This window comes from Mauremys reevesii, linkage group 13, assembly GCF_016161935.1.
Source record: "Mauremys reevesii isolate NIE-2019 linkage group 13, ASM1616193v1, whole genome shotgun sequence".
Lineage (NCBI taxonomy): Eukaryota > Metazoa > Chordata > Testudines > Geoemydidae > Mauremys > Mauremys reevesii.
The window spans coordinates 32,614,442-32,632,860 of record NC_052635.1 but is presented as its reverse complement, the minus strand read 5'-3'; the positions used below and the strand labels follow the sequence as shown (position 1 = coordinate 32,632,860).

The window sequence follows — 18,419 nt, the reverse complement described above, 5'->3', positions numbered from 1 at the left end:
CTTGCGGCTATTTAATTGCAGCATAGACATACCCTACAAGTCTTAACATATATTCTGTGAGTCACTGTGTTTTAGGCAGACACAAAGGGCCTGAATCTCCTCTCTCAACAGTGTATATCAGAAATCACTACAGTGAAATTTAGTAGGACTTTTCCAGAGTATAACACTCCAGTCTAGCCCTTTGATGTATACTTTGTGCCCTCTAGAATCAAGCTAGACACTCTGGGCTGAATGTGTGAATGAGGGCAGGGGACTCTAACCTATTTTTCTGTTCTCCTGATCCTGGGCCAACCAGTGCTTGGTAAGTTTATGAATGGTATTAGATGATGTGGGCGCCTGTGATAGCAGGGGACTGGACTCAATGACTCAGTAGGTCCCTTCCAGTCCTAAATTCTTAGTATCCGCATATGCATGTGCACCGGTGTAACTGACTAGACAAAGTGCAAAGTACTAGAGAATCAGACAGACACACAGCAATTTACCAGAGTGTGATTTACAACCCCATCTTGCACATCACCTACATGTAATAACGTGTGCACTGAGGGCCCAAAAGTAAGGCTCTGTTTGAAGGTTGTATACATTCGCCTCATACGACAAAGCTCTTCCAGAGCTCTTTCACCCAACCCAGCAAAACCACAAGATAGCTCCCAAATATCCGGACTCCCCATGCATCTTAGCCAGAAATACTTTTCACTCCCTCTGTTCTCTTAGTCTCCTCCATAGTTGGGCTGCTGAGCTGTTTGAACTCCCCTCTGGTCTGTTTCAGGCTCCAAGGCTGCAGCTGTGGGACTCCACTCAGGGCAGTGCATTTTGAAAGTTAATGGAAATAATATGATGAATGAAAGTTACACAGAAGTTCTGGAGCACTTTACAGCATACAGGAACAGGCAGCAGGAATTGCTGGTAAGTACACAGATGTGAGACCTGGATGGAACTTAACATAATGTTTTGAGGGGAAAAAACAACATAATGGTCTTATACAAACGTGCTCCTTAAATATTTAAAAGCAATCTCAAAAAGTACATTTTAACTTATCTGCCTGCCCCCATGGGACCCAACTGTAATTAATGGAGATACTTGGGGTGAAACCCTGAATAGAATTTACACCTTAGTTGTAAAATGTGTTTGAATCACCAGTATTCCAGTCCATAGACTTCTAAAGATTGCTTTCCAGCTAATAGCAGAGCTAGGTTTGAGCTACAAAATTTATACCCAGATTCATATTTCATACACCTAAATTTCAGGGTGGATCGGATCTGGATTCTACTCCAGCCCACTTTGGAGATAGGGATCAGCTGCAAAATTCAAATATATATCCAGTTTTATACTCCAAACCTACATCCCTTGCTCAAAGTGTTCAGGTGTTTGTATCTAGGTTATCAATTCTTAGGTTATGATTGCAACAAGGTTCCAGTTGCCAGTAGACTAAACTCATCTCTCACTTACATGACACACAAACCCAGACTGCTAGAAGACAAAAACTTTTCACAGCCATCATAAAAAGGCTTAAAATCCATGTGAGAAGAGAGTGTGAAATCCAGGTATATCCCTGGATCCCTGAAGTTGAGGCAGCGCTTCGTAACATTCCTGTTCTTTTGAAAGGGATTGTACCAGTGGGTGTACCGAACACACGAAGATGCTGAAGAGGATAGAGCTCAGCTGAAGAGGATAGAGCCATTTAATGCGTACCTGAATGGCAGCCATCTTGAGTCAAGCAAAGGACAACTCTCGGTGGAAGGAAGTGGAGAACTGAATCCCCTTTATAAAAGCCAACAGGAAGCAGGTAAAGGAAAGCCCACCCAATTTCATGAAGGAAGGAAATGTAGGCAGGCAAGTTAGGCACTTTCTGATTACTTGGGAGAAAAGGGGTGGTGGAACTGTGAAATATAATTATTGCTGTAGAAAATCTCTCATTCTACAAAATGCGCAACAACCTGCAGCTTCCCAGGCGAAATATTGTCATGCTCCAGTTTATTTGGGAGGAACATGAAATTGGGATGTAACATGGAAATCTCGCTGTTGTGGCTCTCAGCAGAGAGGAATGTCCCCTGCTCTGAACAGAAGAGACAGCATTAATTAATTGTGGGGGTTTAGAGGCCTGATTCTTGCTGGCACCTTCGGGAATCTCTTTAAGTACCAATGTCGCAAAGCTAGGAAGGCAGAAAAAAGCCCTCTTTTCAGTACATCTGCTTTGTGTTGTCTCTTGCATGCCATGCCCTACATAAATGACTGGGGCCCCACATGCTGAGAGAGTATGTACTAATTGGAGTTGTACAGTTGGTAGTTGTGACATCAAGCCACAACCCAGCATAATTACACGGTGTCTGAGTTTTGGGTCAAGATGCATCACATTGGAAAACACTTTTCATGGAGTGAGCCCCTCCCCTGTGCCACGTGGAGCTCAACTTCTTTGGATAGTTCTCCCGGCTCTTGCTCAGTAGAAAGCAGGGACTGATTCACTCTTGGAATAAGGGCTACTCAGCAAGCCCTGTCAGGGTCTCAGCTAGAGTAAGGGACCATGGGATATGGTTAACTGGCTACCACAGGGTGAGCTAAAGCTGGGAGATGAAAATGAAAGGCTAAAATGACAGGAGAGGAGGTTCTTCCTCTGAGACATCTGGCCCCCATTTGGCCATGTGGCTCCCATCATGGCGTTAGATTATGACTAAAACAAATATGGTATTTATACTTAACAGAAAACTTAAGCCAAATGTAGCAAAGCCCTGGGCATGATTCTTTGGCATGACACAATCTAACCTTTAGGGACAGATTCTGATAGCCCCACTCACATTGAGTAGCCATCTATGCCATGTTGGCTTCAGAGATACTCCTGACATGCAAACAGTGAAGGACGTGCACAAAGCATTTGCAAGACTAGGGCCTAAGCAAGACTCGGGCCCACCGTGTTTATTTCTTCCACATATTGTCTGTGTTCCTTAGCCTGCTGTGCCAAATGAAACCAGATTGCAATATCCCCCGTCTTACTCCTACAGGACAGTTGCTCATTATTAAAGTTTCTGGAGCGAGCACGTCTGATAGCTGTGTGGTATCATCTCCCGCAAAGGAAGGGCTGGGCGATGGCAGCAGCAGGGGGAGGGAGGAGTGCCTCATGCCGTCCCCACCTGCTCCTAAGAGGTAGGGGCTGGTCCAGAAAAAGCCAGGGACAGGCCACTGCAAGATGCACTTCAGCACCTCTGGGCTGCCTCTGCTGGTGACGTTCAGACTGAGTGTCATTGACAGCTGCCTTGGAGAGGAGGTGGTGATAGCAGCAGCTGCCTTTCCCTGGGATGACTCTCCCTCTGGCACAGCTGCATGTGCAGTGCACTCACCAGGGTGAACCTGCAGCACTAACTGCAATTTGGAATTCAGTGGTGACAGGGAGTCAGTTAGGAACAGTAAACTGTTTTGTGTTTCACCAAGGACATGGAGAGCTAATGTAATTTACCTCCCATTTGAGCGCCCTTGCCAGGTACCATGATCTGTGCCATAAATGTATGCTGGGCATACATGTCTCCTGAGCATGTGTGCGCACATGCACACCTGTGTTTGTGCACGTGTGTGTTACCGAGTGTTGGTTCCCTAACAACTTGCCTTTGGTTCCAGTCTCGCCGTTGATCATGAGTGAAGACATGCCTCTCATTAGCTTGACTGTGGACAACGTCCATCTGGAACATGCAGTGGTGTATGAATACGTCAGCACTGCTGGGATCAAGTGTTATGTCTTGGAGAAAACCGTAGAGCCAAAGGGTTGTTTCAATCTGACTGCAAAGGTACCCACCACCATACATTGCCAGCTTCCTTCCCAAGCACAATAAGGGAAACCAATGGCCCAGGCTTACCTGCTTTGTCTGTTAGGTGACATGGCATGTTAAGCTATTGGACCTGCCTGGAGCTTAGGCTAGTTCATTAGAATGCACCAGTATAGAGTAACTACTGTTTGGTACAGGCAAGTTCCACTGACCCTCCCTTCATTTCAACTCTTGAGGACCTGAGTCAAGACACTCTTGCAGGAGAGTCCTCAGCTGGGAAACTCTCCCAGCGAAACTCTCCCTTTGTCATCTGTCCACTAGAGCAGGAGTTTGCTGCTCCTCAGGGCAAATGGGAGGTTCATCCTTTCAGGCAAGCATTTGCTGCACCTTGGGGTAAGAATATGTAGTTTTTCCCCATCAGATGGGTTGGGTTGGTTGATACAAAGTATGGGTCTGATTGCTGCCCAGTGTGGACAGGAATGATTGGTATTATATTTTGGTGTGCACTACAATGGACGAATAATAAATGTCTGCATCAAGTAACAATAACGTTATTGGCATGTCCATGATAGGACAAAGCAGAAATAACAAGAGAGGGCAAATGTGCCAGAGAATGAACATTCCCTGTGGCAAAATGACTGTTTTGAGCACATCCAATATCTTTTAAAAACTTCTGGCCAAAGTTTTGAAGTGTTGAGATTAGGCATGACAATGATTCAGAAGGGCTAGTTAGAGAAGAAAGAGGGCTGGATTTGTGCTGAATGACACTTTCCTCAAACATGCCAAAATGTGGGGTGTACACTGTTTATGCAGTGGAAGGATATTGCGGTAGTCCTGGCTCTCAGCCCTGTACCATTGGGATTTTGTTTCCTTCTTCAGATTTTAGAAGCCTTTGCTGTAGATGACAGTCACTTTGTGAATAACTGCAAGAAGCTCATCTCCCAAAGCAGAGCTGTGGAGACCATGCCCGAGTATGATTTCCGGCAAACCTGTGACACTAAGCTGGAGAATATCTGCACAAGGCTCACCAACTACCACAAGGTGCAGCGTTAGTAGATCTCAATGGCGTATCTAGACAATCCTATACTGTCAAGATAGTGGGGTCTGAGTATTCTTTGCTGTGTTTTCCCCATTAGTTGCTTTAGAAAGACGTGTTCTACTGGTCTGAGCACAGAACTAGAAGTTATGTAGATTGCAAGCTCTATGGGGTAAGGACCTGTCTCTAGAGCATCTACACACTGTTGTCACTATGGGTTGGAATGCATGCCTGGACTCCTCTGCTGACGGATCCATCCTGCCCATCCAAATGAGGAGCCCAACCCCCTGCCCCCCATCAATGACAAGAGCTGTCACATCTGTGTTGTGCACACAAGTGGCTATGATTGCATGAGCACATTGTAAAACTGTATGAACAAACAGTATGCTTTTGGTACAGTTATCTGACGTGTGAAACCTGGCCCTCAGAAAAACTTTTTAAGCAATTCTCAAGGAAATTAAAATGTCATTTTTTCCAGTGATATTTTTGGAATAGTACTCTCCAGGATAGCAGAAATGAGATGGCTGTGGGGATGGGAGGCTGGCAGGGAAAAATAAGGATCTTCTGTGTTGCATCATCATATTTTGCAAATGAAATCTCACAAACTTGCTTTATCCCCCAGTTTGCAGATGAGCTCAAAATGAAAGTGAGCCCAGCCTTCAAACAAGCCACAACAGAGCCTCACCCCCTCAACAGCATGGATTTCTGCCCCACCAACTGCCACATTAATCTCATGGAAGTGTCCTACCCCAAAACCACTACCTCAACAGGAAGGTCATTCAGCATTCGCATTGGACGGAAGCCATCTATAATTGGTCTTGATCCAGAACAAGGTGCTCATGAGTGCTTCAGTGACATTATCTTAGTAAAAAGATGAGTTGTGTTTCCGGCGGGTCAGTGAGTTCAAGACAAATCCAAAGAAATGTTGCCTTGACAATATACTTTTTTTTTCTTCTTCAAATGCTCATAGTAAGATGGCAGGCAGTATGCAGATACTGTAAAATAACTCAATGCCTCGGGCACAGGGTTTGGCCTCAAGTCAAACATCTTTAACAGCGAAGCAATGTGGTTTTCTCATCACAACTAAAATGCCCTGGGGTGGGTTTTTTTTCCACTTAGAAGAGTTGACTTATTGAGTGGAAGAAAGAAGTGATGGGCTAAGTGGTTCCATAATGTGAAGTTGTATTATAATCACAAGGGTGAGAAACCTCAAGTAGCCAATCAGACGGTAGTACTCTTCTCTCTGAGCCGTTACTAAACTAATCCCCCACATTGGCACTAGGAGGCTCTGTAATGTTGGAGGTGCTATCCTTCAGATGTATGGCTGCTACTTAGGATTTCCCTGCCAGGCAAATACTTGTGTTGCAATGTTTCACTGTTGTACCTCTCAGAATATACTTCCGACTCATTCAGTGTCCAACAAGATGAGTGTGCAAGAGGACTTGGGACAGCCCCATGGAAATGTGGACTGTCCCACATACTGAAGAATGGTTGGAGACCCTGTTCAAATTAGGCCAACGAGAGAAGCCTTGCTCACTTGTACTTCTTAAAGATCCCATGGCACTTTTCATGGCAGTAGGAGTGTTTAGTCACAGTATCACAGTCACATTCCAGCTCTGCTGCAGATATTCTCCTTGCCACCATTTGTAAATGAAAATAATTATTCTTTACTTTTCCTAACAATGATAGTTATTCTTCCAGGGTCAGTTTTCCTATCTGTAAAGCTGGAATAATACTGACCTAACAGTTTTGTTTCAATCTTAAATTTGTTAGCATTTTAAAAATGCGTTTAGCTCCTCAGAGGGTCAGTGCTATGAATGGGCAATGTACTATTATTAGTTATATGACTTATCGTGATCCTGAACTATAGTATGTCAAAAAGCTGAGTTTGCATGCCATGGAGAAGTCCTGTAGAATAAATAGAAAATTATATTTTTGCCACAATGTTTTAAAGAAGGTTCAAAATTCCTATAGGGAAGTGCACATTCTCTATTAAACACTGTAGGATTTTAGAGCAATTTCTATAGACTAACCCGTTTAAATTTCTGTATGAGCCTGTTGGTTTAATTCCTATTAAATTCTATAAAAACCTGCTCTAAATATTGAGAGGTGGTGCATAGTGTCACGAGAGCCATACTAACTACTTCCTCCCAATTTTAGTAGGTACTTTGAATCCAGTCTCATACACTCAGCATTGCATCGCCAGCATGGCTGCACCATCATGGAGTTGCCTAACCCCAGAAGATGGAGAACTCAACCCACATGGACAATTTGAGGGTAGCTTTGGTCAACAGAATGGGGGAACAAACCAGGAGGAAAGGGGACTCAGCTTTTTGCTGAAAGAAGAAGACCGGGAGATACAGGACTCGTACCTTCAACTTTTTAATAAACTAGATATCGCAGTGAGGGAAATGAAGCAATATGTCGCTCAGATAAATAAGTGAGTAAAGAGATCCCTGTGTGTTTTGTGTGTGCGCTGCTGAGGGCACTTCCTAAATAAAGGGACATGCTATCTGAGAAAATGGAAATATGCAACCACAGAAATATGTTCTGTGTCCATTAGCACAAATTATAATATGTTAGTATGTGTGTGCATGACTTCCCTCGCGCCACCACCTTTTGCTGGATGGAGGCAGCCTGACTTGCTCATATGCAGATCCATCTACCTATGTGTCATTTCCACTTACATAATTAGCTAGTGTAGCTGCTCTTTGCACTCGCTGGCTTGAAGTCTATGTTAGAACTAAAGGTTGTCCATTCTGGTTCTGATTCCTATTATTTGTTAAACTCTAAGAGTGGGCTAAGTGCTGTACTAGACACAGACACTGGGAAAATCCCTGCCCTAAAGAGTTTGTCTATAAGACTGACATCATAATACACTGGGCAGCCCAGATGAAGGAGCTATTTTAGATCGGAAATCAGTAGTCAAAAGGGATTTGAATAAAGAAGGCCCGGCAGACTAGGACTGAGACTGAGAGTTCATTCCGTGGAGAGGGGCAGCATGGGAGAAGGCACAGAGATGGGAACAGGAGAAGAAAGGAACAATGAGGCTGACATTGTTAGTGGAATGAAGGAAGGTGGGATACGGCAGGAATTGGAATCAATTACAGAGGCCAGTGCTTATGCGCCATGTGTGTGCATTTTAGTTTGTGACCATGGTGGTTGTGTGTGCGTGTCAGGCCATAGACTGTTACGATAAATGCCCTACTTGGGTTGTGGGGGATAATGTTTTCTTATTCTAAGATGAACAGCAGAAGGGGCTCAGTCTTTGCCTTCTATCCTGCTTTTTCTGAGCTTTGACCACGGGAGTCAAAGCCCAGACTCTCTTTATAAATGTGATGACTGTTTGGCAGACTCGGCACGCAGGAAAATCTGCAAGGCTTTGGGCCAGTCTCAGTAGGATGAGATCTCCTGAAAGCGTTAGCACATACTGACTAGAGTTCTTCCTCCACTGGCCAGTAAAAGGCAGATTTATGATGTATACTCTGTGGTTTTTGGAGTGCCAGTTAGTTTCTAGCGAAAAATCCAGCAGGAAAAAGGATGCAAACGAGGGGACATTTCATCACTCTTGATGGAAGTGAGACTATTTGTGCAGAATAATTTATTTTAGCAAATAATTACACTTTAAAATGTGCCTAAGAGTCTCACAGTATTTTGCAGAAAACTGGGTGGATGACTATTCCTAGCATACTGCCACAGTTCTGTGTTGCTGTCTTTTTTTTATTCCAAACACTGTGTTATGGGGAGGGGATCATCTAGACCTGCGCAAAACTCTCATAACCAAAACTCATCTGGTTTTGAGAGTTGTTACAGGGCATGTTTGCTTAGGTTTTTGAACCTGAGTTGATATTTTTGTACAAGCTATCTGAAGTGCTTTTGACCTTAAACTAGTCACTTTAGGTTTTGAATGAATGCAAAATTCACCTATTGTGAGTTCACATGAACTAAAACCAAAAAGATTTGCATGAACCCCTGTGAATCAAACTGAGTGAGTTTCGTGTAGCTCCCAGCTATATATAGCTCAAGTAATAGAAATGTTGCTTTTGATTCCATGAGCACTTGAGTTCAGATCACAGTAGTGAATGCATAACTCACAAGATTACACACCAGTCACTGAGAGCAATGTGTTTTACCTTTGTAGGCTTTTGTCCACCATAACAGAACCCACTGGCACATGTGAACCTCTGTCCACTGAGGAGACATCCCCACCTTCCTTGGGGGCTGAAGAGAGCGACACTGACAAAGCTGAGCATGGTGGGAGTAAGAAGGTTTGTTTCAAAGTTTCTGAGGAGGACCAGGAAGACTCAGGACATGACACAATGAGTTTCAGAGACTCCTACAGGTGTGTTCAAAGATATACATGGCTCTCCATTCTGGTTGGCAGAGTACTTTGAGGCTATTTAATCTTAATATTACAGTGCTGGATGGTAGCTAGACAGATCAAGACAGATTAATAATCAGAAAGTCAGGTAACTGTTACATAGGATAATGCTGTTGAAATTCATAATTGTGGATATCAAAGCATTATACCACTATTAATACGTGGTAGTTATACATAATGCTTCCACTTTAAAAGTGCCATATACACTGTAGAGTATATCCTGAAATCCTTACTGCTTACTTAGCAAAACTCTCCTTGAACGTCAAGTTTTATTATTGAGTAAATGCTTCAGTGTGTTCCCCATTACCTAATAAATGGGCCTATAGGATTGGACACTTAGGACTTGATTCCATTCCCACAGATCCTTGTGGCAAGACTCCCATCGGTATCAGGGAGTGTAAGAATGGACCCCATTTCCTGCTCATATGGTATATATTTAAGTGTATCCAGTACAGGATTCACAACATCTCATCCATTTGACATGGTTCACATGTCACACAGGCTACCACAGGATCCATTTACTGCAGGGTCAAAAGATCAGATAGTCATGTAAGGTCAAGAAAGAAGGCTGTTCTCCAATGAAGTGCAGCAGCTGCAGGAGGGAATTCTCCAGGGGTTTCAGGAAGAGTAGCCCATTGCTTTAAGACCTGCTCAGCAGCTTCTGTATCTGATCCTGATGGTTTAGTGCCTCATGTGTACAAACACATGGTCCACAGAAAATGCAGACTAATTAGACTTTGGGAGTGATTATGCTGATGGTTGTATCTTGGCCCCAGTCTGAGGTTTCTAGGGTAGGCAGTGTTAATGTAGCATCAGTTGTCAGGAGAGCTCACCAGCAAGATTGTAATGATGCTGTATTGGTCTTTGTGATTTTAGGTCTTAAGCGGAACAGTTTCTACACAATACATTGCATGATAAGGAAGCAAAGGAAAAGCATGTACTGGACTGTAGTTCCTGATATTAATATGGGTGTGGTGATACGCTCTTAGTATAGTTACGCACTGTGGGCTGATAAACTGCCATGTGATTCCCCTGGCAAACAGACATCCAGATTTATCCCTGGTCATGTTTGTAGAATTACACCAGGGATGATTCTGGCCCCAAGAGTGTTTCTATTCTTGGGAAAGTTATAAGACCAGTGTAGCATGTAAAGTGGGATGGTATTGGAATATCCCCCATCAAATTACTCCATTTAGGATCCTCCAATAATGCTCATTTTTGCCTGCCTCAGGTTCCCAAATACACTGGGGTTCATTCTACAGTTTATAATCTATTAGGACAAAGCAATAAGACCTACCATGGGCACCAGAAGATCCTGCAGGGGTACTCACTTCAAGCAGACCTTAAAGTAGTGTGTTTCTCTGGTCTTTCAGTAGGTACAAGGGCTCCCATATGATTTCTTGCAGGATGTCCTGTGATGCCTCTGGCCAGCTCTTGGGAGTCCCCCTTCAGGGTTTCAGGATAGAATGAAGAGAGACAGGGTTTTTCTCTGGTGTCGGCACTCTGAACCAGCTTCTGGTCTCAAGTGCACAGCCCAGCATAATTACCAGTGCCCCAGCCAGTGCCCCTAGAGAGAGACAGCAATGCCCACTACTGCTAGGATTTTTAAAGGTGCCTAGAGAAATTAGGCACCCACCTCCCTTAGGTTCTTTGAAAATCCCAGTCCATGTGTTTTGGGATTAGAACCCAGCTGTGCAGCTCAAGGTTAGAACTAGCTTCTCTGAGGCTTATTTCTCTTAGGAAATAAACAGCATTGTTTTCAAGTCAGTGCTTTATTTTGTAGTCAGTTGTACACATGGCTGCCCAGAGGGGGAGGCAAGTAGGGCAATTTGCCCCAGGCCCCGGGCCCCGCAGGGGATCCCATGAGAGTTTTTTGTGGCCCCTGGAGCGGGGTCCTTCACTCACTCCAGGGGCCCCAGAAAACTCTCGCAGAGCCCACGCCCCGGGAGCTTCTTCCGCTCCAGGTCTTTAACGGCAATTCAGCAGCAGGGGGTCCTTCTGCCCCAGGACTCGCCGCCGAAGTGCTGGGTCTTTGGCGGCAATTCGGCGGCGGAGGGTCCTTCTGCTCCGGGACCCACCGCCGAAATTCCCCGAAGACCCACGGCGGGGGGTTCTTCTGCCCTGGGACCCACTGCCAAAGTGCCTGGTCTTCGCCGCGAAGACCCCAGGTCCCCTGAATCCTCTGGGCGGCCCTGGTTGTACATTAGTAAGCTCGAGTTATCTCACTGCACTTATTATCACGCAGATAAACATAGCAAACACTCCTTCCCCCATTCCCCACTCACAACCCCTCAAAACCAAGGCTTTTAGAAAATTTAATTATCTTGGAACATCAAAAAGTCTGACTTTTTCCCTCCTGTACTATATAACTGTGAGCCACAGAAGCTGGACAGAGTTTGTAGATTGCTTGATCTTATCATAGATGCTATTGTAAGAGGATTTTTCCATTCAAGTCTGTGAATAATTTCCCCAGAAGCCTAAAACACCGAGAAGCAGAAATGGACATCCCGCCTTTTTTAAAAAAATGGGTCTTTGAAACCACAAACCCAAATATTTACTCAGGTGTCTCAAAATCTTGTTTTTGAGACAAGATTGACTTGCTGCTTCTCCTGGAATATTTGCTGCTGAAGGAAATCTCACACACTCCACAAGAGCCGTCTTTCTTGGGCAAGTACGTTTTTAAAGGCAAGACTTCAGAAGAGAGTAAACAAGTTGCCTTTTTCATTTTCTAATGGAGAAGGATGTGCATGTTGTAGGCCTGCTCAAGTACAGAGCAGTCCTGTCAAAGAGAGTTATAAAAATCAGAATAATTCAATCTAATCACACATCACTGAAGCTTGTGCAGTATGGACCTCTTCTCTTCGTTGCTATTTACATTGATGCAAATGAGGCGTAAAATGCTACTATAGCAGAATGGTGGCATATTATCCTCATTGTGCACTGATGGAAGTGGCAACACAAGATGGAGAGCAGTGAAAAATCAGAACCCTTGTTTTAACTGTTTAACCTTTTGGCATCTGTTTACCGTGCTAGATTGGGATAAACTCTTGGAGATCGTGATTTGGCCATGGGTGACCCCAAATGAGAGTTAAAACATGTCTGGTTGCTCCTGGACCTGAAGGATGCAAAGGTCCAGATTCTGATCTCTGTTACACCAGCTAAGTCTGTCAGTGAAGACAATAGTTATTCCAGATTTACAGCAATGTATCTGAACAGAGCATCCAGCCTACAAAAAATGTATTTGCCATTGTAGCTTTTTTGCATTAGATGATGCTGGCACCTAGAATTCTTCACAATAGTACATATGATCTCTTCTTCCTCTGCGTAGTAACGCACGTAGATGGCTTTTAGATAGGCTCAGTGTGTCCACTGCATTATTGGGCCATGGAAATGTGGCTAGACAGGGCTTTGCATGAGTCTGATAGCAGCAGTGACGACTGAACACTAAAAGGTACTAAGAAATAGCCCTGAACTGGCTAGTGTTCATGCTAATTTATGTGAAAGCCTCAACGCATTTTGGAATCTAAAATAATAAATAAATAATAATAAAAATAAATAATAATAATAAATTAATAATAATAAATAAATCTACAAACAGTTTGATTAGAAGTGCTAGTTCTTTTTCCTTCTTGTTTTAAAACAGTGATAGCATGAGCTGTAGAGTCTCATTCACAGGAATTGACATTTATTTCCTCTACAAGTGGAGCTTTTTTACAAGTAGAAAAATGCATTTTCTTAGTTCAAACCCTGGTCTAGGTATCAAGTAGGGTGACTTTGGTGGGTTCAAACTTGTTCCTAGTAGATATTTGCCTACACCAAAATGAAAACCTGCTTATGTGCTTTGAAGGTCTTTTAATGAAATACAAAGAATTGGCTCCCTCTTTTGAAAGGAAGCCCATTTCTGAATCCTGTTTTACTTACACAGATTCGACAATTGAGCCTACTCTATTATCGGTAACACAGTGAGATCAAAGACAGAATCTCTGTGGGGCTGTCACTTGCTTCAGAATTTTACACATAAATGTAAGATAGGAAAGATTATTCTGTCTTATCTTTATTAGATAGAGGCAAATAATTAGGTACATGTAACAGATATGATAGTTACTCAAGGGGGGAATCAAATGTATTTTGATAGTTTTTGATCCAGAAAATGGATACTGAGGAGCTACAAAAATGAGCAAATTACAGATAAGAATATGCCTTGTTTGCATTAACCACGCTCCTTTCTCACTGACTGTTGGGAGAACTAATTCAGTGTTTCTCTGAAAAGGTTTGTACTTCAGTTCAGCAGCATTGGCTATCTCCCTTTAAACGTCTCCAGAACGAAGAGAAAACAGACCTGACTGATAATAGCTCTCACAAGGGCAAACAAAACCCAGTTCAGGGAGATAGGACTCTGTAGGTTCTTTTTATTAATGAGTTAGGAGGGAAATTACTCTCATTCTTCCAATAGCAAAGTTCAGAGCCCTTCTGGTTTAGGTTTACCTTTTTTAAAATCAGTGCTGGTAAGTTTCCAAAGGTAAGGTTTGAAAAATTCTAAGCCAAGGCTAGATAAAAACTGTGAACTGGATTCTCCAGTCCATCCACTTCTCTTTGCACCATGGGTGCGAGGCACAGTGAACTTGAATCAGGAGGAAACTTGTGCTGGAGAATTCCCCCTGTGTACAAGGAATCTCCTCTGGGGGAAAGCTGGGTGAAGTGACTTTACTGCTTCTTGTGCCAGCTCTGCCTTCCAACTCCACTGCCTCCTGTGTCAGCACCAATCCCCTCCCAATATAAGGGGAGAGAGGCCTGGCAGGGGCAGGGAGGGGAGGGCGTGTGGTAAGGGAAGAGAAGAGAGTGGGTATAACAGTGCAAGGCTCCACTATGCCCAATTCTCCACTGGCATAAGGTTAAGGTTCCTTCCCTTCCAACTCTGCCCCTGCAGCTTTAACATATGCTGGAGTTAGATGGCCGAGAATACATGGCCAGGCCCCTGTGCTTGGGCTCAGTGGGGAATCCAGCCCACAGAGTTTAATTTTGTATTGGTCACCTCCTCTGGGTGTTCCTGGAGCATCTTTAATGAACTCCCTGTGCCCTGATAGTGATGAGATGCTCACTGGGAAATCAGCATTCTTCCTTTATAAGAGACTTGCTCACCATCATGCTTCAATTGTCCCGGGAACTGAAGGATGATGTCCTCTTAGAGTACGTCTACACTGCAATTAAAACCCACAGCTGGCCCGTGCCAGCTGACTTGGGCTCGTGATGCTTGGGCTTAGGGGCTGTTTAACTGTGGTGTAGACCAAGCTCTGGGACCCTCTCTCCTCACAGTGTCCTAGAGCACCAGCTCCAGCCCAAACATCTACCCTGCAATTAAACAGCCCCTTAGCCCGAGTCAGCTGGCACAGGCAAGCGGTGGGTTTTTAATTGCAGTGTAGACATACCTTTACTAGCCAAATCAGAAGGCCTTACTTAGTATTATTCAGTCCCTACTTAAGTCCGCTCTCAGTAATGAGTAAGGACATTTCCCTGAGGGACAATAGGACTGAATATAAACCGAGTGATGACTGAGTCAAGGCCCTGGATAAGGAAACATTTTCAACATCTTCCTTTCTTCTCCTTCCAGTGAGTGTAACAGTAACCGGGACTCTGTGCTCTCCTACACCAGTGTACGGAGTAACAGCTCTTACCTGGGCAGTGACGAGATGGGATCAGGTGAGTGAGTGGCTGGCTAAACATCTACAGCTTTGCTGGTTGTTATTACCAGGGTGCTTAATTGCAAAGGTGGTTCATTCAGAGGAACACAGACCAAACTAGTCACATAATAATTAAGGAGTTAGAGGTCTGCTCTTTCCTCAGTGGACCATTGTACTCATGGTGTGCGGAGGAGAAATTAGGCCAGATTAGAGTCCTTTGTTGCTGATTTGCTTACAGAGGGTATTTGCATAGTCGGAAAAATATTTTGATCTGTGGATTGGGGAAGGAGAACTCACAAGCCACCCAGTTTGTCTTCACTGAGCTCTTCAAGGTCATTGTATTGCAATAATATTCTTCATCGTTAAAACCACTGTCACAGCGCTTTTTTGGTTGCGCCGTAACACACACAAGATGTGAGAGACCCAAATTGATTAAATGGTTTATAAAAAAAATTCATTTTTCCTTTATTAGGTGACGAACTTCCCAGTGACATGAGGATTCCTTCGGACAAACAAGACAAACTCCACGGCTGTCTTGAGCATCTTTTTAACCAGGTACAGAACACTAGCACAGTTACATGAAGCAGCGTACACTACATCACAGAACAAGGTGTCAGAAATTACCAAATCATATCTCAGTGGAGATCCAGCTAACAAGGTTTTGGAGTAAGATGTGAGGAAGTGGATGTGAGATAGTTTGAGGAAACAGTTTTGTCTCCACCAACATTCAAGTCAGTCTGCGTGGTTAGGACAAGGGTGACCTGCAGCTTTGGATTCATGACAAAGAGCTTTGAAAACAGATGTTCAAGTGAAATCTTCATGTTATGAGTGATCGGAATAGATCTCATGGACAGAATTTTTGGAAAAACTGCCCCCAATTAGAGGAAAAGAATGTAACCAAAGGATGCCTTTACACATTTATAACCTCAGCTAAATTGTTCTTCTCTATCCCCCTTGTTCACCATAGCCCAGATCATGACTCTCATGCCCACACTGCATACACATAAATTCATACTAGGCTCCTGGGGAGAGATGAGGGTTGGAATGGTTTAATTATATTTGCTAAGGATGAGATTTCCATCAAAATTAATGGATCTAGACTGTGGTGTGGAGGATCCAGCTTACTTAAGTGAATGTGTTAGCGCCAACATGCAGCAAATGCAGCTTTTTTTGCTCTTTTCCTCAATGAGTGGCCTCTTCAAAAATTCTCCTGGAGTTTTACTAAGAGTGACCTAATCTAATTCCTGCTCCAGGTGGATGCTATCAATGCGCTCCTCAAAGGATCAGTCATAACCAAGGCCTTTGAAGAAACCAAGCACTTTCCAATGGACCACAGTTTGCAAGGTAAAAGAAAAGCAGTTTGGTTGTATTAAATAATGTAATTTCCCAGAATACAACAAGCCCTTAACATTAAGAACTAGAGGTTCAGAAGTCAGGACACCCAAGTTCATGTACAAAATTGTGCACACATAATTTGCACACACAGTTACAACAGTTATGTATGCAGTCACAGTAACTGTGCATATAAATGACCAGTGACATGTTGACTGTTGGTATTCTGTACTGTTCAGTGGTATCTCTACACATCCCGGAGGACTCACCTCTGTAGCACAACCCTAACAAACTACAGCTCTGTGACACCCAAAAGTTCTGCATAAGTTTGCTTAAGGAACTACTCCACTTCTTTTTGGGGATGGATAATTGCTAGAGTAACACCACGCACATAACACCAACACACATTCTGGAAATCAGCCCATCCCCAGCGAGAGCACAAATGATGCTGTGTTTCTTTTCCTCAAAGAGGATGATGGGAATTTGGCCTCATGAGTTTGGTGACCAGAATGTTTTTTTTTCTCTCTGAAAAAGATTGGCGTTTATTTCTTAAACATTTGCTGCATTTCCTTTTCCTCTTGGAACCTAAACTCTTCTGTTATCTTGGCTGATCTTCAGGTGTTCTGGTCAAGGGTTCTCTCTCTTTCTTTTATCCCCTGTTTTTAGCTATATGGGCAACTTGCATAGTCACTCTTCTTCAGAGTTAGGAGAGGCTCCTGTGAACACTGTGGAAATGTTTTGAAAAGCCATGTTCCTGTGACATTTAAACAGCTGTAGAGTACCTATCCCTGCCCTTACACTCTTTGAATGCAGTAAGGAAACAGCAGCCACCCTGCATATATTTTCTTCAAGCTTTATTTTGTTTGTTTCACTTAAACATAGACTTGTCTATTCAAACTGGCTCAATTGCACTGAAAGAGCCTTTCAGTTCATTGCAGCTTCAGGATGGTCCCATATTAATCACTAGGAATCACACTACAGGAATAGACAAGCCCTGATTATAGTCAGTGGGAATCTTTGCCCAAATTACCTTCTTAATGCAGTCCCAAGTTGCAAATAAGCATGAAAAGGAGAGCTTACCATGGTCACATCTCAGTGATGGGTGAGAATTTGCAAATCATCCTGTCTCTTTTTGGAGACAGCAATTTGGCACGCAGTATCGCTGACACCAGAGTGTTTGGCTAAACCACATAACTGCATCATAAGGAATAGAATTTACCCTCTTCAGTTCAAAATACATAGGTTTCTACCTGGTGAAGCAAAGCAGAATATTACCTAGCTTATACGTTCCCAGCAGCCGCAGCCTTGAGTAGGTGTTGGTCTGATTTCCCCCAGGAGGTGACACAGACACACTTGGCTATACATTAGAAGAGGCAGAGAGAACCAGAGGGGAATGCTGAGCTTAGTTCTGCAGCCATGGTGCTCAGGGATATATTTGTAATATATTGCAAAAGAAGTTAATCACACAATTCCAGTGCATTGTGCATGTGAGTCGCATGCCTAATTTTTGTGTATGATGCTGAAAATATAACAAGCGAGGACTCTGTTTTTAACAAGACTATAGGAAATAGCAATCTTTTTTTCTATCTGCATCAGATCCATTTAAGAAATTCCCTCATGAGTGATGGTTGCTGTAGGTAGTGTATTCATTGGTTAGACCTATATGCAAATTATATAGCTAATAAGCTACTCTGAGTTATGCGGCATCTCTCCACTGCTTGGACTAATTTCTCTCTTTTGCTGCAGAATTTAAACAGAAGGAAGAAACCACAATAAGGTGCCGGAATAATATTCAATTCAGTGTCCAAGAAGATCCCTGGAACCTTCCACTGCGTATCAAGAACCTTGTTGAAACCATTCAAAAACATGTGGAAGGTCTGTGAATGCAGGGTGGTCATTTATCCGTTCAGTGTTAAAGGAATGTTTTCTTTCTAGAGATGAGCACAAGCTGTAAAGCTCATGGAAGTGAATAAAAAGGGGATGGGCCTGATCCGAGGTTTTTGTTGAGATCATTAGGGAGCTAAAAACCAGTTGCAGAATTTGGAGCCAAATATCTCCACTGTTTGGGGTTGTTCTGACGTTTGGTTTTGGCCCATACTGATTGTTAAGATAAAAAAATTGTATCTATGGAAAAATCTTCCTTCCCTAAGTTCCCAGCAACTTTGCAACATGTTAAAATGGAATGGGTTTGAAATATCCAATTTTTGCTTTATTTTTGCCCTCATGCTACAGAGCATAAGCCA

General features: G+C 43.3%; 1 protein-coding gene across 2 annotated transcripts in view; it reads left to right on the top strand.

Moving 5' to 3' along the window:
* The window catches only part of PREX1 (phosphatidylinositol-3,4,5-trisphosphate dependent Rac exchange factor 1), a 220,565-nt gene that overhangs the window by 188,188 nt on the left and 13,958 nt on the right, over positions 1-18,419 (top strand). For both annotated transcript variants that reach the window (XM_039498242.1, XM_039498241.1), the window contains exons 20-30: positions 767-903; positions 1,603-1,783; positions 3,604-3,770; positions 4,629-4,790; positions 5,408-5,618; positions 6,946-7,225; positions 8,927-9,127; positions 14,775-14,863; positions 15,317-15,399; positions 16,098-16,188; positions 17,923-18,051. In XM_039498242.1, the coding sequence (XP_039354176.1) occupies positions 767-903; positions 1,603-1,783; positions 3,604-3,770; positions 4,629-4,790; positions 5,408-5,618; positions 6,946-7,225; positions 8,927-9,127; positions 14,775-14,863; positions 15,317-15,399; positions 16,098-16,188; positions 17,923-18,051 (1,731 nt within the window). The remainder of the gene's footprint in view (positions 1-766; positions 904-1,602; positions 1,784-3,603; positions 3,771-4,628; positions 4,791-5,407; positions 5,619-6,945; positions 7,226-8,926; positions 9,128-14,774; positions 14,864-15,316; positions 15,400-16,097; positions 16,189-17,922; positions 18,052-18,419) is intronic.